Below are 21,776 nucleotides of genomic sequence, written 5' to 3'. Positions count from 1 at the left end.
TGGGACAAATCGTTGTGGACCCAGATGGAATTAAAGGAAGATGGAAAAGATATATGAAAATGCTGTTGAATACAGAGAATGAATGGGATGGCAACATAGAGAGTAAACCAGTTTTAGGACCCGGCAGAGAAGATAACTGAGAAGGAAGTTGAGGAAGCGATAAAAGCAATGAAGAGTAGAAAAGCGGGAGGGCCGACGGGAGTTGTGGGAGATATGTTGAAGGCAGCAGGAAGTTGGCGTGTGAAGAGAATGACAGAGATCTGTAATCTGGTGGTGAAAGAAGGCCGCATTCCAGTGGTTTGGGAACTGAGTACCCTCGTCCCTCCATACAAGGGGAAAGGTGACCCTCTGGAGTGTGGCTCGTACCGAGCGATAAAGTTATTGGAGCATGGAATGAAGGTATTGGAAAGGGTGTTGGAGAGGAGGATAAGGAAGAAGGTGAAGATCGACGAAATGCAGTTTGGATTTATGCCAGGAAGAAGAACGACAGACGCGCTCTTTATTGTGAAGCAGTTGCAGAAGTACATGGAGAAGAGGAAGAAGTTGTTTCTTGGGTTTGTTGATCTGGAGAAAGCATTCCATAGGGTTCCACGCGAAGTATTGACATGGGCATTGAGGAAGTTAGGAGTGGAGGAATGGTTGATCAGAGTAGTGATGGCAATGTACAAAAGAGCGCGCACAGCTGCAAGAACGAAGGACGGGAACAGTGGTGAGTTTGAGGTGAAAGTGGGAGTATATCAGGGGTCGGTACTAAGTCCACTACTATTTGTAGCTGTGATGGAGGGCCTGGCTCAGAACGTAAAGGAGGGTTTTCGTGGGAGTTGTTGTATGCAGATGATCTGGTGTTGATTGCGGAAAGTATGGATGGACTGAAGGAAAAGATGAACCAGTGGAAGGAATGTATGGAGACAAAAGGTCTGAAGGTGAATATAGGAAAGACGAAGGTGATGGCAAGTGGCAAAGCATGTGGTGAGGTGGCCATGTGCTGTGTGCAGGAAGGGTGGCGGAGTGAACTCCATTCAATGTACAATGTGCGCTGAGTGGGTTCATTAAAAATGTAGTGGTCTGAGAGGGTCATTAACCAGTGTGGCAGGTACGTTCAAATGTAAGGTGTGCACAGAGGGAGCTGCACATGGAAGAAATGTTGAGTTTGATCTTGGAGACGGCGTGAAGCTGGAAGGTGTGAAAACATTTTGCTCCCTCGGAGACATGATGAATGGAGAAGGTGGATCAGACTCGGCAACGGTTGCTCGAGTGAGATGTGCATGGAAGAAGTTTCGGGAACTGAGTGGCATGCTGACGAGGAGAGGAGTGTCGTTGAAGCTGATGGGAAAGGTGTATGCTGCATGTGTGAGAAGTGTTATGATTTATGGGAGCGAGACATGGGTAATGAACGTAGAGCAGCAACGAAGGCTGGAAAGGGTGGAAATGCGAATGGTTCGGTGGATGTGCGGAGTATCGTTGAGAGAGAGGAAGCCAAATGATGAATTGCGAAAGATGATGGGAATAGAGCCTGTGATGGATGCTGTGAAGAGGAACAGGTTGAGATGGTTTGGTCATGTGTTGAGGAAGGATGAAAGTGACTGGTTGAGAAGAGTGATGGAAATTAATGTAGAAGGAAGTAGAGGACGGGGAAGACCGAGAAAGACTTGGCTAAAGATGGTGGAAGAAGAAATGCGGGCAAGGGGGTTAACAAGGAGAGATGCAGAAAATAGGGCAAAATGGAGAAGATTGTCATGGGGACCGCAAGGCTAACCCCCGTTCTTGCAGGGAAAATGGCCTTAAAATGCATGTTGTTGTTGTTGATCATTTTTGACAAAGTTATGGCACTTTGAACTTTGGTAGGGGACATGTATTGCAGCACAATACTCAGAATGTTTGTTTTATTATTAATTCATACACCACATAAAATAGCGTGCACAAGTGTTGAAGAGTGACAGGACAAAGTGTGTGGGACAGTTATAAAGACTGGGCCAGTTGTTGTGTGTGGGGCAGTTATCAAGACTGGGCCAGTTGTTGTGTGTGGGGCAGTTATTGAGACTGGGCCAGTTGTTGTGTGTGGGGCAGTTATCGAGACTGGGCCAGTTGTGTGTGGGGCAGTTATCTGGACTGGGCCAGTTGTTGTGTGTGGGGGCGTTATCAAAACTGGGCCAGTTGTTGTGTGTGGGGCAGTTATCGAGACTGGGCCAGTTGTAGTGTGTGGGGCAGTTATCGAGACTGGGCCAGTTGTGTGTGGGGCAGTTATCGAGACTGGGCGAGTTGTTGTGTGTGGGGCAGTTATCAAGACTGGGCCAGTTGTTGTGTGTGGGGCAGTTATCAAGACTGGGCCAGTTGTGTGTGGGGCAGTTATCGAGACTGGACCAGTTGTTGTGTGTGGGGCAGTTTTCAAGACTGGCCAGTTGTTGTGTGTGGGGCAGTTATTGAGACTGGGCCAGTTGTTGTGTGTGGGGAAGTTATCCAGACTGGGCCAGTTGTTGTGTGTAGGGCAGTTATCGAGACTGGGCTAGTTGTTGTGTGTGGGGGAGTTATTGAGACTGGACCAGTTGTTGTGTGGGGGGGGAGTTATTGAGACTGGGCCAGTTGTTGTGTGTGGGGCAGTTATTAAGACTGGGCCAGTTGTTGTGTGTGGGGGAGTTATTGAGACTGTGCCAGTTGTTGTGTGTGGGGCAGTTATCGAGACTGGGCCAGTTGTTGTGTGTGGGGCAGTTATCGAGACTGGACCAGTTGTTGTGTGTGGGGCAGTTATCAAGACTGGGCCAGTTGTTGTGTGGGGCAGTTATCGAGACTGGACCAGTTGTTGTTGTGTGGGGCAGTTATCGAGACTGGACCAGTTGTTGTGTGTGGGGCAGTTATCGAGACTGGGCCAGTTGTTGTGTGGGGCAGTTATCGAGACTGACCAGTTGTTGTGTGTGGGGCAGTTTTCAAGACTGGCCAGTTGTTGTGTGTGGGGCAGTTATCGAGACTGGGCCAGTTGTTGTGTGTAGGGCAGTTATCCAGACTGGGCCAGTTGTTGTGTGGGGCAGTTATCAAGACTGGGCCAGTTGTTGTGTGTGGGGGAGTTATTGAGACTGGGCCAGTTGTTGTGTGTGGGGGCAGTTATCAAGATTGGGCCAGTTGTTGTGTGTGGGGCAGTTATCGAGACTGACCAGTTGTTGTGTGTGGGGCAGTTTTCAAGACTGGCCAGTTGTTGTGTGTGGGGCAGTTATTGAGACTGGACCAGTTGTTGTGTGTGGGGCAGTTATCAAGACTGGGCAGTTGTTGTGTGTGGGGCAGTTATTGAGACTGGACCAGTTGTTGTGTGTGGGGCAGTTATCAAGACTGGGCCAGTTGTTCTGCGCAATGTGCTATTACTTTGCTCATGATGACCGGCCTTTATATTTATTTTGTTTGCCATATTGTTGATCGTTTGTTGATCGTTGAGTGTGTACCCTGGATAAGAATAGGTACGCCGTATCCCTGCGTGTCGTAAGAGGCGACTAAGAGGGTTGGCGTCAGGAAGGGCATCCGGCCATAAAAAAAACAAAAACAAAAAAAACATTGCCTCAAAAAGAGAACCATGACAATTACAACTACATGTGGGCAGGGTACAGCCCGAAGTGGAGATCGGTTTCTGAGGTTTGGGACATGGAATGTAGGGACAATGACAGGGAGATCAGGAGAAGTGGTGGAAGTATTGGTCAGAAGAAGAGTGGACATATGTTGTGTGCAAGAGACGAGATGGAAGGGAAGTGGTGTGAGAATGGTGAAGGGTAGGCAGGGACAGAAATACAAGTTTGCGTGGCAAGGGTGCCCGGAGGGCGTGAATGGTGTTGGTGTCCTGTTTTCTGAGGAGTTTGTAGACAGTGTGGTGAGTGTGACTAGAGTGAGTGATAGGTTGATGATGGTGAAAATGATGATCGGAAAGCTCTTGGTGAACGTCATCTCGGGATATGCTCCGCAGGTTGGTCGGAGCGATGAAGAGGACAAGTTCTGGTGTGCGATAGAGAAGCTGATGGAAAACGTGAAAGATGAGGAAGTTGTTGTGGTAGGAGGAGACCTAAATGGACATGTGGGAAGGAGTATGGATGGTTTTGACGGAGTTCATGGGGGTTACGGATATGGTGTGAGAAATGGAGAAGGTGAAAGGATTTTGGAGTTTGCTGATGGACCTGATTTGTTGATTTGTAATACTCAGTTCCAGAAAGAGGATAATAAGCTTGTTACATACACGTCAGGTGGGTCGACGACAACCGTTGACTACCTGATGGTGCGTAGGCGAGATAGGGGGCACCTCCGAGACACAAAGGTGATCCCGGGGGAGGAGGCTGTTTCACAGCACCACTTGGTTGTCTGCGACGTAAGGGTGAAAGGTGCGAGGCGAGCTCGGCGGGTGAAGTACCAACCGAGAATGAAGGTGTGGAGGTTGAAAGAGGTGACAGTAAGGGAGGCATTAAAAGAGAGGCTGAGTAGGGTCGAGGATGACGTGGTTGAGCTTGAAAGTGGTTGGATGTCAATGAAAGCTAGTCTGTTGGGAGCCGTTGGTGAGTTATGTGGATGGACAAAAGGACCACCGAGGCACTCGGAAACATGGTGGTGGGATGATGAAGTTGGAAAGAGGATTGACGAGAAGAGGAAGAAGTTCAAGGAGTGGCAGAAGGCGAAGGGTACGGGAGCAGAAACAGCAGAGCATGAAAGTTATAAGGCAGCCAGGAAGGCTGCAAAGAAAGAGGTAGCAAAGGCGCAGGAGGCATGCAGGAAAATGTTCGGAGAACGCTTGGATTCGGAAGAGGGTCAGAAAGCAGTATTCAGGATTGCAAAGCAGATAGCGAAAGAGAGGTGTGATGTGATGGGGGTGAGCTGCTTGAAGGATGAAGTGGGACAAATCGTTGTCGACCCAGATGGAATTAAAGGAAGATGGAAAAGATATATGGAAATGCTGTTGAATACAGAGAATGAATGGGATGGCAACATAGAGAGTAACCCAGTTTTAGGACCGGCAGAGAAGATAACTGAGAAGGAAGTTGAGGAAGCGATAAAAGCAATGAAGGGTAGAAAAGCGGGAGGGCCGACGGGAGTTGTGGGAGATATGTTGAAGGCAGCAGGAAGTTGGGGTGTGAAGAGAATGACAGAGATCTGTAATCTGGTGGTGAAAGAAGGCCGCATTCCAGTGGCTTGGGAACTGAGTACCCTCATCCCTCTATACAAGGGGAAAGGTGACCCTCTGGAGTGTGGCTCGTACCGAGCGATAAAGTTATTGGAGCATGGAATGAAGGTATTGGAAAGGGTGTTGGAGAGGAGGATAAGGAAGAAAGTGAAGATCAACAAAATGCAGTTTGGATTTATGCCAGGAAGAGGAACGACAGATGCGCTTTTCATTGTGAGGCAGTTGCAGGAGAAGTACATGGAGAAGAGGAAGAAGTTGTTTCTTGGGTTTGTTGATCTGGAGAAAGCATTCGATCGGGTTCCACGCAAAGTATTGACATGGGCATTGAGGAAGTTAGGAGTGGAGGAATGGTTGATCAGAGTAGTGATGGCAATGTACAAAAGAGCGCGCACAGCTGTAAGGACGAAGGACGGGAACAGTGGTGAGTTTGAGGTGAAGGTGGGAGTGCATCAGGGGTCGGTACTAAGTCCACTACTATTTGTAGCTGTGATGGAGGTGCTGGCTCAGAACGTAAAGGAGGGTTTACCGTGGGAGTTGTTGTATGCAGATGATCTGGTGTTGATTGCGGAAAGTATGGATGGACTGAAGGAAAAGTTGAACACGTGGAAGGAATGTATGGAGACAAAAGGTCTGAAGGTGAATATCGGAAAGACGAAGGTGATGGCAAGTGGTAAAGCATGTGGTGAGGTGGAAAGATCTGGGAAGTGGCCCTGTGCTGTGTGTAGGAAGGGTGTCGGAGTGAACTCCATTTAATGTACAATGTGCGCTGAGTGGGTTCATCAAAAATGCAGTGGTCTGAGAGGGTCATTAACCAGTGTGGCAGCTACATTCAAATGTAAGGTGTGCACAGAGGGAGCTGCAGATGGAGGAAATGTTGAGTTGGATCTTGGAGACGGCGTGAAGCTGGAAGGTGTGAAAACATTTTGCTACCTCGGAGACATGCTGAATGGAGAAGGTGGATCAGACTCGGCAACGGTTGCTCGAGTGAGATGTGCATGGAAGAAGTTTCGGGAATTGAGTGGCGTGCTGATGATGAGGGGAGTGTCGTTGAAGCTGAAGGGAAAGGTGTATGCTGCAATTGCTGCATGTGTGAGAAGTGTTATGATTTATGGGAGCGAGACATGGGTAATGAACGTAGAGCAGCAACGAAGGTTGGAAAGGGTGGAAATGCGAATGGTTCGACGGATGTGCGGAGTATCGTTGAGAGAGAGGAAGACAAATGATGAATTGCGAAAGATGATGGGAATAGAGCCTGTGATTGATGCTGTGAAGAGGAACAGGTTGAGATGGTTTGGTCATGTGTTGAGGAAGGATGAAAGTGACTGGTTGAGAAGAGTGATGGAAATGAATGTAGAAGGAAGTAGAAGACGGGGAAGACCGAGAAAGACTTGGCTAAAGATGGTGGAAGAAGAAATGCGGGCAAGGGGGTTAACAAGGAGAGATGCAGAAAATAGGGCAAAATGGAGAAGATTGTCATGGGGACCGCAAGGCTAACCCCCGCTCTAGCAGGGAAAATGGCCTTTAAAATGCATGTTGTTGTTGTTGTATATTGTTGATCGTTTCCTAACAATAAAGTCGAAATATTAATTGTATTTCACCACTAAATATCTGGTGAATTCCAGTCTCTGTCACAATAACAGGAATGCCGACTTACTCATTACAGCAGAAAACAGTTCATGGACCCGTTTCATCCTCAGTTTAAGGCCCAATATTATTTGAAGACAAAATGAAGTATTTTGCATCACATTAAATAGAGTATTCATGATACTTTGCATAATTGAAATGTAACATGATACTTTGCATAAATAATTGTAATGAATCGGAATAACAAAGTCATCCAAGTTAATTGGAATGATGTAAAATGAAGGTAATTATCCCACACACAAAAAGTGGTGTTCAGTAATTGGTTCACTCTGCCTGTCTGGCAATTAAAGAAAATAAAAAACCATTCCAAACAGGAAACTTAGTTTTTATGGGGCGTCATATAGGACACAAACAATAGGCAAGAATAACTAATTTAACATGTAAAATAAGCTGGTGTAAAAGATGGTGCATAAACGGCGGGAAACTTGCAAAAAGATGGGGGAGGGGAGTTTTCCCGACAGCCTCTAAAATTTGTTTTGTTTCAACTGAATTATATATTTGAACATGATACAACACAAATCACCTTGTTTGTAATTCCAAAAACTTCCAGTTTAGCAGTGCAGTACTTGGGAAAGATTTTACGCCATGTCGACCAATCAAATTTGCCACACCTTCTGACGGCGGCCATGAAAAGACCTTCCCATGTCCTTTCTCTCAAGACTACTCGGGTGGTCAGGTGTTCTCTGAACGCCCTCATTTTGTGTTGTATTGGTGCTATCTTTTCTTTTGTTTGGCTAAATCAACAATAGAACCAGATGGAGAAAACAAACTGAGACAACAAATTTCCAATCAACTTCAGAAATGAAATTTGGATACATTTGCCACTAAATAAAAATAGAGCAAAACAGTGGATGCATTCCAGATATTTTTCTGACTATTCCTCTTGTGGAGCACTTCGTGAAGATAAATTATAATTGCTGATGACTCGATCCTCTGCCGTGACATCCCTCAGATAGTCAGACAGCAGCCTCTTCCCTATCTTTTCAACATTACAAGTCTTTGTTCCAATTTGACAGATCTCTCAACCCAAGGTGCTGAGAATCCGTTTGTGTGGTACCAAGTAAACCGAGATCTCCTTCGACGAGCACGACAGTCAGCTCCTCCAACGCACATTGTAACTTGATGGTGCATGATCTGTCGGGCATGAATCCATGTTGACAATCTGAAAGTAGATCTTAGGTCAGTCATCATGTGCTCTACGAGATTTCTCACAAGACTCTCTCAAAGTTTGCTGACAACCGATGTAAAGATTATTGGGTCGTGATTCTCAGCAGCCTTTCTTATGGATGGGTGTTATGCTCCTCAACTTCCAGTCCTGTGTCAATAAACCATTTCCAAGAAATTGGAACCACATCTGACTCACCCAACCCCCTCTTTGCTTCCTTCACTCACCGTCCCCGATTTTATTTCTTGACTTCGCATCCCCTGCCTGCTTCCCCAGCAGCCTGCCCCTCTCGGCTTTCCCAGCGCCCGCCCCGTCCAGCCTCACCACACATCCCATTCCACATCCTCAAGCTTCCCCATATCCTCCTCTCTTTCACACTCCCTGCCAACAAGTGCCTCCTCCGCATCCCCAACTCTCGAGACTTGGGATTCTAGGTCTTTGCTCCAATTTGACAAGATCTCTCAATCCAAGCTGCCACTGGTAAACCTGACATTATCTACTGAACAAACTCCTTCCTCCCACAGGATGTCCCCAATTCCTTGGTGTCTCTCCCTGGGTATTGTCTTTTTCGGTTTGACTGGCCTGAATCCCCCATTCCAGTGGTGGAGTTACAGTTTATGTCAATAACTCCATTTCCCACTGTACGTGTACGACCCTTCCCGATGGGGGTGGGGGGAGGGGGAGGGGGGTGGGGGGGGGGGGCAACAATTCACCCTCAGAATATCAAACCCGATTTTTTGTAATGCATTTCAACGTCACACTTCACACACCTCAGTATCTAATAACAATGGCATCCAACCAACCAGTTTTCCACAAGCAATCCCATAATGCGTTGCAAGCAACGTTTCCATATTCCGTGATGTCATGAGGCACAGGTCCATTGAATAGACTCTTTCATCAGCTTTGTAATCCCAACTTGTAATTTAGAGCATCATAAACATTGACAAGACTGAAAAGAATGAATGAAGAGACCAGGGGAGCTAAACTTGCAATTACAGCATATAATTTGACAGCAAACTCTCCTTGTTACCACATCTTCACAAACAATACATCATACCCTGTCAGGCCGATTGTCTCTTCCTGGGGCTTTCAAGATGTCATCAGCATGCTTAACGTCAGGTTTCTTCTCTGCTGGTGGGGGTGGGGCTGGAGCTGGTAAACGATCTTCCGCGAATGAACGGCGGTCTTCATGAAAATATGCAACATCAAAGGGTGGGTTGAAAAGAGCAAGGGAGGGTTACCAAAAAAACCTCCAGGTGAATAATAAAATGCAATAATGAACAAGGGACAAGCACAACACGTCTCTAAGCAATGCACTAGTTTGAGGGATATTCAAAAAACGTATTATTTTGGAGCCAGGAATGCCGAAAACAAAATGCAATTTCCACAGCAGAATCCACAAATGATGTCGACTTCAGGTGCGCTGGAAAAAAAAAAATTCACTCCATGATCACAATGACATGGAGGTCAAACACAAGCAGAGAAGAACAAGTTTCATTGGAATGATTTTGCCAAAATACTGACGAAAGGCGGTAGACTGTAAATCAAATTCAAAACAATCCAATGTGGTTACAAATGCAAACTAGAAATCAATAGTAAAAAAGAAAATAGAAAAAAAAAAATAGAAAAAAACTTGTAGATGATCTTCCGGACAGTCGAATGATTGATTTCAAATTGTTTGGAGATCTTTTTAAATCCCTTCCCAGACTCGTCGGCATCTATAACCTTCTTTCTGAAGGCCTCAGAGAGCTCTTTTGATCTCGGCATGGTGATGCCGCACACTTCAACAACACAGAGCAAACCAAACTAAATGTCTGAGGTTTAAATGAGACAGGTTCCTCCAAGATCCTCTGTAACGATGTTCTAATCATTTGCACCTGAGCTGGTGCACCTGATTCTAATTTTAGGTATTTGAAGTAGTGATAAATGTAGGGGTGTACTTACTTTTTCCACATGAGAAATTTGCATTTATGTTTATTTAAATTATACAATGGACTACAAAATGTAAATGTTTCATGATATTTGTTATATTATATCACCTTTATCTGTCAATATTGTTGAAATGAAGATCAAATAGCTGTATGTTGAAATATGTTGAAAAAGTCAAAACTTTACATGGGGTGTACTTACTTTTTCACGTAATTGTATGTTGTCAAATGGGAATACCAAAGCGGTGATAGTCAACATCAGGAAAATAAAATTGGGAGGGTGGGAAGGTTGCAAATTGGGAAAAGGGGATTCAAAGGAGACAAAGGATGAATGGGAGTAAAAGAGAATGAAGGGAAAGGAGGTTGGAAACAGATTTGAGTCGAAGCAGGAAATCAAAGGGAAGTGCAAGACATAGGGAGCATAAGGAGGGGAGAGAGAGCGAGCTAAAAGATTATACCATTATTGCATATGTAATCTGTAGATGCTGTTTTTTTTATGCCTCCGCCCCCGAAGGTGGCCGGAGGGAGGCATTATGTTTTGGGGTTGTCCATCCGTCCGTATGGGCTAAACCTCATTTTTCTCAGCAACCACATTTCCAATTGAAACGAAAATTTCAAGGTTAGAGTGACACTCATGCAGAATGCTTTTAGGATAATTGTGACATCATAGGTCACCTGGTAAGGCAGCCATCTTGGATTCAATGCAAATTATGAAAAAATTATTTCTCGGAAACCGCTGAATGGAAAAATTTTAAACTCGGCACATTGTCAAGTACTCCCAATGGGTAACAAAATCATGATAATGATGACATCATAGGTTAAGTGGTATACCAGCTAAAAATGGTTCAATTGAATTCGTTATCCCAAAAATCTGAAATTGCATCACATGATCTATGACTCATTTGTATTGAAATATTAAATTTATGACATCATAGGTCACATGGCTTGGTGGCCATATTGGATTTAACCTAAAACCTTAAAAAACCACCTTCTCCCAAACCACCAAATTCATTGACTCGAAACTTTACATGTGTCATTGACTAAGTATGGTGATTAAAAGTTGATCACGAAAACATCATTGGTCACATGGTGTGGCAGCCATGTTGGATTGAAGGAAAATATTAAACAATTATATCTCTGAAACTGCTTAACCTATCGATGCGAAATTTTATAAATGTCATCCAAAACCATTGTTGCACATAGTTTGAAAATTATGATCTCATAGGTCATGTGGTTTGGCAGCCATCTTGGATAGAAAAACAAATCTTATCCGATCAACACGAAACTTCACAAACGTGATCCCCTACCCATACATATGCAGAGTGTTTTTAAGGTCATATGTCACGTGGTGTCGCAGCCATATTTGCTTGAAAGCCGATAATTAAAAAAATCCCTTCTCTGAAACAGCTTCACCGATCGATGTGAAATATGTCATGGCTGGTGAAAATGTGATACTTGAAAACGGCTGAAGGGATTTTAATCAAACTTGTTTATTTTTCGGACAGTGAACGATGGCATCTACCCGTTGTGGGACTGTGCGAGGCATATTGGTGACACAGTCGCAATGCTCTAGTTTACATCCTGGCATGAGGTGGCTCATACTTTGTTTCTACCTTGCAGAACCTACAGTTGTCCGATTGACTCAATCCCACCATATACAGTGCATTCAGAAAGTATTCAGACCACTTCACTTTTTTCACATTTTGTTATGTTGCAGCCTTATGCTGAAATCGTTTAAATTCATTTTTTCCCTCATCAATCTACACTCAATACCCCATAATGACAAAGAGAAAACAGGATTTTAGAAAGTTTTGCAAATTTATTAAAAAGAAAAAACTGAAATATCACATTGACATAAGTATTCAGACCCTTTGCTCTGACACTTGAAATTTAGCTCAGGTGCCTCCCATTTCTCTTGATCATCTTTGAGATGTTTCTACACCTTGATTGGAGTCCACCTGTGGTAAATTCAATTGATTGGACATGATTTGGAAAGGCACACACCTGTCTATATAAGGTCTCACAGCTGACAATGCATATCAGAGCAAAAACCAAGCCATGAGGTCGAAGGAACTGCCTGCAGAGCTCAGAGACAGGATTGTGTCGAGGCGCTGATCTGGGGAAGCCTACAAATACAGAATACAGAAGAATACAGTGGCATCCATAATTCATAAATGGAAGAAGTTTGGAACAACCAGGACTCTTCCAAGAGCTGGCCCCCGGCCAAACTGAGCAATCGGGGGAGAAGGGCCTTGGTAAGAGAGGTGAGCAAGAACCCGATGGTCACTCTGGCTGAGCTCCAGAGATCCTGTGCGGAGATGGGAGAAACTTCCAGAAGGACAACCATCACTGCAACACTCTACCGATCTGGGCTTTTTGACAGAGTGGCCAGACGGAAACCTCTCCTCAGTGAAAGACACATGAAAGCCCGCTTGGAGATTGCAAAAAAACACCGAAAGGACTCTCAGACTGTGAGAAACAAGATTCTTTTGTCTGATGAAACCAAGATTGAACTGTTTGGCCTCAAATCTAAGCGTCATGTCTGGAGGAAACCAGGCACCGCTCATCACCTGCCCAATACCATCCCAACAGTGAAGCGTGGTGGCGGCAGCATCATGCTGTGGGGGTGTTTTTCAGCAGCAGGGAATGGGGGACTGGTCAGGGTTGAGGGAACAATGAACGGAGCAAAGTACAGAGATATCCTTAATGAAAACCTGAAACAGCGCGCCCATGACCTCAGACTGGACCGAAGGTTCACCTTCCAACAGGACAATGACCCGAAGCACACAGCCAAGACAATGCAGGAGTGGCTCAGGGACGACTCTGTGAAGGTCCTTGAGTGGCCCAGCCAGAGCCCTGACTTGAACCAAATCGAACATCTCTGGAGAGACCTGAAAATGGCTGTCCACCGACTGTCCCATCCAACCTGACAGAGCTTGAAAGGATCTGCAGAGAAGAATGGCAGAAAATCCCCAAATCCAGGTGTGCAAAGCTTGTCGCGTCATACCCAAGAAGACTCGTGGCTGTAATCGTTGCCAAACGTGCTTCAACTAAGTACTGAGTTTAGGGTCTGAATACTTATGTCAAATGATATTTGTTTTTTATTTTTAATAAAGTGGCAAAACTTTCTAAAATCCTGTTTTCTCTTCGTCATTTTGGGGTATTGAATGTAGATTGATGAGGGAAAAAATGAATTTAAACGATTTCAGCATAAGGCTGCAACATAACAAAATGTGAAAAAGGTGAAGGGGTCTGAATGTGAAAAAAGTGAAGGGGTCTGAATACTTTCTGAATGCACTGTACCCCACTGATAGAAACTCAACACCACTCAATCTCAATCATCACAGACATTTCTCTTATTTCCTATATTTCCAGGAGTCTGATTTGCAGCAAGGAACAATTATGGTTAATCACTTCGAAATTGCCACTCTTTTGTCTCAATGCTGAAAATTACATTTACAAGACTATTTAACTTCGATTTCTCCCAAGCAACAGAAGGTTTTTCGGCCAGTGAACGAGGGCATCTATCCGTGACATGCGGAAGCATATTGGCAACATGGTCGCATTTGTTCTATTTTTAAATATGCAGAGAACAGGACATTACAGGAACAGGAACAGGAACAGGAACAGGATAAATAGGACATTACAGTCTACTAAAAAAAACACCTATTGTGAAAGCTTCTATTGTCTCCATTGGAATAAATAGTTCACGTCACCTCCGCACCATTTTAACCATTCAAATGAAACCATACCCTCATAATTACCGCCAGTTTCGATACAAAATGCAGTCATACGTTTTCTGTCAAAATAGTCATATGTTCCCTCTTCTTCCACGTTTGAAATCCTTCCATCCAATATACCTTTGTAGTTTTTCCGTTCATAGCTCCGAGAGTTGTATCCAGGGCGCTCACGGGGCCGGCGTTCAAAGGACTCATCTGATTCCCGGGTCTCGGGAGAGAATCCATCACCTCGGAGGGGAGGCATTCTGCAAATAAACGTTACGAGCAGAAAATAAAACAAAAGCAAAAATTTTAAAGATGTTTAGTGCATCCATGGAAAACCCGAGAGAAGAACATACACGAAAAACTTACCGCTCTCTTTCATAATCCCGAGTAGATCTATCAGGGTCTCCGGGAATGCCACGGCCCACTGGGCTCACAAGATGGTGAGGAGGGGGTGGCGGAATCAAGCTGTCTCGATCCCATTTATCATCATGATGCTTGTCCCACTCACTGTTGCTTTCCTCGTCCTGTAAGCTGTATAAGCTACGTGATGGAGGCCGGAGTCTCATGTTTTCTGTTGGGTTAATGTTGAAAACAATTGTTCAGGTGTTCAGGCAATTGTATATATATATTGTTATGGATATATGAGGATTGTGTTTTTTTATTGTGTTTTTTTATTATTATTGCTTTATTCTGGACCCTCCTTACTCCAGTTATGTATAAAGGTCAAAGGGCGTTCCCGTAGTTAATTCCATAAAGCATACACGTTAGCCAATCATAGATTTCCCGCCTGGTTGGTAGTTATATCTTTATTATGTGTATTAGGGTAAGGCCTAGTCTTCCATTAAGATGACACTCCATTGCACCAAGTAAAACCAGATAGATCCCCTTTCATTCCCATTCCCAAAATCTCCATTTCCAGCAACATCCCCTCCAAGTCTCCATTGCCAACCGCACTGGGCAGTTTGCCAGGTTTGTTACAGCGGTGGTTGCTGATTTCGCCCTAAAGCCGCCATTAAGCATGTGCTCAGCTCGGGGAAGAAAGGCGTGCCCGCCCATCGTCATCAAGGGCGGAGTCAGAGGGCCTGTGCCCACCAATCAGGGCCGACGCGAGCTCACCGGGGGGGCGTGACCTGAAGGCCGGCGGCTTGATTGCCTGAGGCGCTATAAAAGCGCGCGCGCAAGAAGCAAGGACGTTGTTGAGTGGTTGTTGAGTTGTGTGGTTGGACCAAAAGGGAGACGTGCAAAGAGAGGTGGTTGGACCAGATGAGCTTTGACAAGACGAGAGAGACGAGTCCTGAAAAGAGCACGCGACGTCCACACAGCCGCAGCAGCAGCAGCAGCAGCAGCAGCAACAGCAGCAACTTGGGGCCTTGACGGCAGTTTGAGCAGGGCCGCGAAGGAACGGCGGCTGCTAAACGCGCCGATCGTGCTGCAGGACCCGTTGGACCTTCCTCTCCCTCCAGCCATCCACCTCCTGCCTTTCCATCCTTTTGTGTACGTGAGTTTGTTCTGTGTGTCTTGTCCCTGGGTATTTAATTAAGCTTGTATAAGTTAATAATTGCACTGTGTCTCTAATATCTTCTGTAAATTATTTTCTTATCTTTCCTTCTTCCTTGGTTACTTTGAGCATGTAAATAATAGGAATAAATTTAGTAGTATTTCCAACCTTTTTGTCTTCTTCTTCTTCTTCTTCTTCACATCCGTGTCGCTTTTGTCTTTTCCATATTGAATATCTGTGGCGCGAATTTGGCCAACGTTCGGGAATCGGGTTAGTCGGGGTAACTGTTAGGGCCGCGGGGCCATCCGCTCGGCAAACACAACATCTTATCCGCGGTCCGTAACAATTGGTGTCAGGAGTGGGATCGGACCCGAAGCGCGCTTAACGCGCTCAAAATTACAAGCTACCGAAATTTGTTTTAAAGAAAAACCCGAATTTTGAAATCGCGCCATGGCTAGTCAAGGCGATCGGATGCCGGTGGGGGAACTAGAGGAGGGGTTAGGGGTAACCCAGGATCAGAGGGAAGAAATGGAGGAGAACAATGAGGAGGTGGTTGAGGAGGTTTCAGGGGCGCAAAATGGCGCCCTCGCGCACGAGGCTTCAGGCGCGCAAAATGGCACCTCGCACATGGCTACGGCGGCCGCACCCGCTGCACAAGTGGGAGGGATGGCCCAAATGCAGGCCCTCATGGAGCAATTTATGGCGCAAATGCAGGCGTCCCTCAACCTACAGAGGGACGAGACGAGGGCTCAGAGTGAGCAATTGGGGGCAATGAGGGACGAAGCGAGGGGTACCGGTGAAAGGATAGACAGCAAATTTGAGGGGTTAGACAAGAAATTTGAGGGGTTAGACAATGGGATAGAAGAGATGAAACATGGATTAACGGGGGTGGAAAATAGAATGGCTGCCCAGGAGAATCAGATAGAGGGGGTGAAAAATGGGTTAAGGGGGCTAGAAAATAGGATGGAAGGCAAATTGCGGGAAGTAGGGGAGCAATCCGCCCGGGAAATCAAACAGATGGGGAACCAGATAGAGGAGGTGTAAATCGGGTTAGAAAGTAAATTGGATGCTCAGAGGGATGAATTGGGACAGATGAGGGTGGCATCTACAAAGGAGATGAAGGAGGAGATGAAGGAGGAGATGAAGGAGGAGATGAAGGAGGAGATGAAAGAGGAGATGAAAGAGGAGATGAAGGAGGAGATGAAGGAGGAGATACGACGAGGTGTAAGCGAGGAGGTCTCGGGGGTACGCGAGGAGGTAAAGCGAGGTGAAAAGCGTATGGAGAAAGAGGTGAGGAATAATACGGCTAAGTTACAAGGGGGGCATAGAGGACCTGACGAAGGAAGTGGAACAGCTGATGGTGGGACAAAAAGAACTAGTGGATCAAGTAGAAAAGAACACTGCGGTACTAGGAGGGTTAAAGGCGACACAAAAAGACATCAGAGACGACTTGATAGCGACGAAGAAGCAATGTCAGATGGTACGTGAGGGACTGACAACGAGGTTGGACGAGGTGACAGAAGTAATGGAGACGAAGGACCGGGAGGTGAGGACGCACATAGAAACGGTCAAGGTAGCCTTAGAGGACGAGATAGAGGAGACGCACCGGGAAATAAAAGAGGTGAAGCAAAAGTTAATGGAGGTGGTGAGTGAGTGAAAAAATAAAGGGGGTGAGGGTGAGTGAAGGGTGAGGTGAGGGGTGAGGGTGAGAAAGAGGAGGTGAGTGAAATTAAGAAGAGACGGACGGAAACTAAGAGAGAAATACAGGAGGAGGTGATGGAATATGTACAAGGTCGGTGCTCAAATCATGGATATGTGCTCACTAACCAAATAAAGAGTTTGCAGGTGGCGAAGGAGGTGCGGAGACGAGGTGCCAAGGTGAGTGGCGATATATTCGGAAATGCATATGATGTGAGGGGAGCTTCAGTCGGCTTGGGGGTTGATTTGGATCCGGGTGTTCGTGAGAGGCCGTTGGTGAAGTGTGCGACAGGTACGGTGTGCGAAGGAGGAGGTGTGCGAGAATGTCCGACTCTGGGGTGTGTGAGGAAAAAGTGCGTGCCGAGGAGTGAGTGTGCTGTCAAGGGTGAGTTGGTCGTAGCACGTGTGCGAGGGGGCACATGGAAGCACGGAGTGGGGAGTGCTACAGAGGATGTAACGGGAGAATGCACATCTGTGGTGAGTGTTACGGAGGAAGTAACGGGAGAGTGTGCGCAAGAGGATGCGCGAGAAAGGTGTGTGACGGACGGGTGCATGAGGGAAGAGTGCGCTGTCAAAAGTAAGGGAGAATGCACACCTGTGGTGAGTGTTACGGAGGATGTAACGGGAGAGTGTGCGCAAGAGGATGCGCGAGGAAGGTGTGTAACAGAGGAGTGCATGAGGAAAGAGTGCGCTGTCAAGAGTGGTGGTGAGAGTAGTGAGAGTGACACGGAGCGTGAGTTGGTTGTGGCAGGTGAGAGAGGATGTACACCTGGAATGGAAGGATGCACACCTGGAATGGTAGAACGCGTATGGGAATGCACGCTGGAGTTGGTAGTGAGGCACGTGGTTGGGTGTGCAAGTGAGAGCACACCTGTGGTGGTCACAGAGGAGGTGACCGAGGAGGGGGCGCGAAGAGGTGTGTTGGTGAGGTGTGCGAACGACGAGTGTGTGCAAAGGTGTGCGGTGGGCAGGTGTGTTACCAAGTCTGTAAGCGGATGAGTGTACCTGGGTGTGTCAGGGAAGGTGCAATGACCAAGAGCATGGAGACGGCTGGATGTGTGAGCAAGGAACGGGCTGCGGGGTGTGAGCATGCAAGTGGAGCATCGACGGTAACCGGGTTAGCGGTTAGAGCGACGTATAGCCGAATCGGGCCCTCGGTGCGCGCCGGGCAGCTTCGCGTGCCGCGAGGACCAGCGGGGATCCGAACCACGGCGGTTTCGAAAGAACCGCCGTACGCGGTCCACGCTGGGCCTCGCTCGGAACGGCCGCGTCCGACGTCCGTGCTCCACTAGGCGGAGCGGGCAGCCCGATAGGAAGGGTCGTCATGGCGACCCCTTTTTGCTGAGGCGTTCCGGCAGGTCGAGATCGGGCCATTGGACGGCTCTGTGCCGAGATGGTGCGTGGGATCTCGGCCCGGGTAAGCGTCCTTCCCTGCACCGAGTGCCGGACGCATCCAACCGCCGGCACCAAATAACCCGCATTCATTGCTCGGCTGTACGAAGCCGAGCTTTAGAAGTGAATTGGCGCACCGAGAGGCACTAGTGAGTAGACTGATGACGAGGATAGTGTTTTGGCCCCAAAATTAGAAAAACAAAATTTGAGGATTGGCAGTGATGATTGGCAGAAGATTGGTAGATGATTGGCAAATTTTTGATTGGCTGAAATTTGGTGTGCAAAATTGGTAGTGAAAGATACCCGATGTGGGGGGATGGCAACTCTGCCATCTCTCACATGCGGGGGCAAAGGAGCACTAGTCTTATGGGGTTTATGGCAGTGAAAACTAGCCCGGGAGGGTTTGGATAATGTGTAGGGACCTAGAGATTGAGAATAGGTAACGGTAAGGTTAGGTAGCTACATTGGACAGGTAGCTGGGGACATAGAGAGGGTAGTGTGGATGATAATGACGAGGGAGCGCAATAGTTTAAAGGGACGACTGGGAAGCGCAAGTTCCAGAGGGAAGTAGTTAGATGAGATGATGCCGTGTGTGTGAGGATCGAAAGTGTATTGAGCAGGGTATGAGTAACTGATTGTGATTGTGGGGAGTATTGTGATTGCACAGGTGTGCAACTGGACAGGTGGATGGAGCAGTGTTTGAGTGAGTGATAGTGAGATGAGTTGTTCTGACCAAATGGTCCTGGAAGGAAGGAGGGTGCAGGTGGCACCAGGTGTGATTGCACAGGTGTGCAACAACAGGTGTATGGAGAATGGTTGTGTGAAATACATGGAGTGTGGAATATATGGATTATGGAATATATGGAGTATGGGAATGGATGGACGTGGAGTGAGTATGGTGGAAACTATGGAGTGGAGTGGATGGTGCAAAGGTGTGAATGGGGGAAGGATGGACCCCCATCACGAATACCCGGGGAGGGTAGTGTAAGTGTTAGGTAGAGGGTATAGGTAAATTGTGGTTGGATATTGGCATCTGTGGTGCGGGTGAAAGAATGGTATTTGGATAGGTGCATTAGTGTTGTGGAAATGGCTGGGCGTGTTGCCTGTTAGTGTGTGTAGTTGGTTTGGGCACTCTACCACTGTGAGGATGTCGGCCAGGTGAGGCCGCAGGTGGGCTCTGGGAGCCGGTAGTTGTTGTGGATGGGGCCCGAGGATCCGGAGGACAGACCCGGGTAGCCCAGTGCCAGAGGGCACCGAGGGGTGACAGAGCCAGGAGGGGCCTTCCCCAGTTAGATAGGTTAGGTAAGGAGCAGGTAAGCTCGGGTGGCAACTACAGTGGTGGAGGTGTGCAGGTGGGTAGACCTGCTGGGAGAGCTACACGAGGCACCGGGAGATGTGGAGAATTGTGCAAGGGCACCGGGAGATGAATCGGGGGAGTGAGACCCCAAATTGAGAAGCACCACAGTTTGGTCAATGTGAATTGGTTTTTAGAACCCATAGTGTAAGTTGGCCAATGGATTGGCAGGGAAAGACCCCGGGTAGTGTAAAGTGTGTAAAAGTCATTTAGAGGATAGTTAGGATTGAAGTCTCCTCGCACCATCTGCATCCACTCACCTGAGATGACGTACCTCCACACCATGCCAGGTGGTTTTTATTATTTTGATGCAAATCTTTGGATTGTGAGACGCATCATGACGTGGGTGTGACATTGTGCTTGATGTTCCATCTCTTCCTCCTTATGAGGATTGATGATGAATTGGTGATGGCAAATTTTGGTTAGAGGGATTGTGGGAACGAATTTGGTATAGGGGAAAGATGGGGAAGACGTGACAGTAGTGACGGATTTGTAAAGGTGTAGATTTTGTACATATGGGGTAAGGGCAAGGGTAGTGTAGGTGACAGGGGGGGTTACGTACGGTAGGGACGAGCTTTCTCACTTCGCTCTCCGTACGCACTTCACCTTGCATTGCCTTATTGATGTGTACTCTTGCGACCTTACCCCTCGCTCATCTGTCTTTCCCCCCTTTGTCTCCCACATGAGGACCTGTGCGCCACTGGGCGCCGAGGGGAGCGTGCGTGAGTCCGCCATTGTGCGCCCGGAACTCCCAGAACCAGCTGTCTGCATCGATGCACCACATTATGGACCACACATCTGTGGCTGAGCACCACTTATGGACCCCATGGGTTGGGGCATGGCCCCTCTGGTGGAACCGGCCATGAAGGCCCGAAATCTTGCTGGCGGACCTTGATCACAGGGCACCGATGCCCCACAGGTGAACCACACTAGTCGGCCCCCTGTGGGCCATAAATAAATAAAAAATGGACACGTTGGGTGCATCTCATTTTATGTTCAAATAGGCCGCCAGCAACGAAGTTGACAACATCTGGAAGAATAGCAAATAGCCAGCAGAGGGAGCCGAAGAGCAAGAGACCACCTGCAGGGTTAGGGGTTGTTGTTTTTATTTTGATGAACAGTGATGACTGTGCACCGATTGGTGCTTGAGGGTGTTTTGGTGCGTTTATGGGTGCTTTCATGATGCGTCGATGCAGAGCAGACTGTCTCCCCCCCCCCCCCCCCCCCCCAGAAAGAACAATCACAGGTCCTGGGTTGCGTTTTGTAAATAAAGTAGAGCCATTGTAAATAAAGCGCCCCCACCGTAAATGTATAGTTTGAAGACCATTCCGCAATTTGGTTAGCTGTGGGCGTGAGTCTGTTAGGTAGGGTGCAATGGAGCAGCGGGACATATTTATTTATGTTTTAAAACTGTCGCACTCAGGGTCAGGTTAAAAGTAGAGGGAACTACACCTACGTGTCACACTAAGTTAAAGTTATAGGCCCGGAACGTGCCTAAGAGGAGGAGGGTGCAGTGTTATGGATATGAGGATTGTGTTTTTTTATTATTATTGCTTTATTCTGGACCCTTCTTACTCCAGTTATGTGTAAAGGTCAAAGGGCGTTCCCGTAGTTAATTCCATAAAGCATACACGTTAGCCAATCATAGATTTCCCCCCTTGTTGGTAGTTATATCTTTATTATGTGTATTAGGGTAAGGCCTTGTCTTCCATTAAGATGACACTCCATTGCACCAAGTGAAACCAGATAGATCCCCTTTCATTCCCATTCCCAAAATCTCCATTTCCAGCGACATCCCCTCCAAGTCTCCATTGCCAACCGCACTGGGCAGTTTGCCAGGTTTGTTACAGCGGTGGTTGCTGATTTCGCCCCAAAGCCGCCATTAAGCATGTGCTCAGCTCGGGGAAGAAAGGCGTGCCCGCCCATCGTCATCAAGGGCGGAGTAAGAGGGCCTGTGCCCACCAATCAGGGCCGACGCGAGCTCACCGGGGGTGACCTGAAGGCCGGCGGCTTGATCGCCTGAGGCGCTATAAAAGCGCGCGCGCAAGAAGCAAGGACGTTGTTGAGTGGTTGTTGAGTTGTGTGGTTGGACCAAAAGGGAGACGTGCAAAGAGAGGTGGTTGGACCAGATGAGCTTTGACAAGACGAGAGAGACGAGTCCTGAAAAGAGCACGCGACGTCCACACAGCCGCAGCAGCAGCAGCAGCAGCAGCAACAGCAGCAACAACA

General features: G+C 47.2%; 1 protein-coding gene across 5 annotated transcripts in view; it reads right to left on the bottom strand.

Annotated features, from left to right (window-relative positions):
* The window catches only part of YLPM1 (YLP motif containing 1), a 201,536-nt gene that overhangs the window by 46,859 nt on the left and 132,901 nt on the right, over nucleotides 1-21,776 (bottom strand). For all 5 annotated transcript variants that reach the window (XR_013623920.1, XR_013623921.1, XM_078781005.1 and 2 more), the window contains 3 exons: nucleotides 13,972-14,176; nucleotides 13,741-13,865; nucleotides 9,010-9,137 (listed from right to left, as the gene is read on the bottom strand). Coding sequence is in view for 3 of the 5 variants with exons in the window: in XM_078781005.1 (XP_078637131.1) it covers nucleotides 9,010-9,137; nucleotides 13,741-13,865; nucleotides 13,972-14,176 (458 nt within the window). In the remaining 2 variants the exon portion in view is untranslated. The remainder of the gene's footprint in view (nucleotides 1-9,009; nucleotides 9,138-13,740; nucleotides 13,866-13,971; nucleotides 14,177-21,776) is intronic.

This window comes from Myxine glutinosa, chromosome 6 (assembly GCF_964187855.1).
Source record: "Myxine glutinosa chromosome 6, kmMyxGlut1.1, whole genome shotgun sequence".
Classification (NCBI taxonomy): domain Eukaryota; kingdom Metazoa; phylum Chordata; class Myxini; order Myxiniformes; family Myxinidae; genus Myxine; species Myxine glutinosa.
This window is presented reverse-complemented; position numbering and strand designations above follow the sequence as displayed.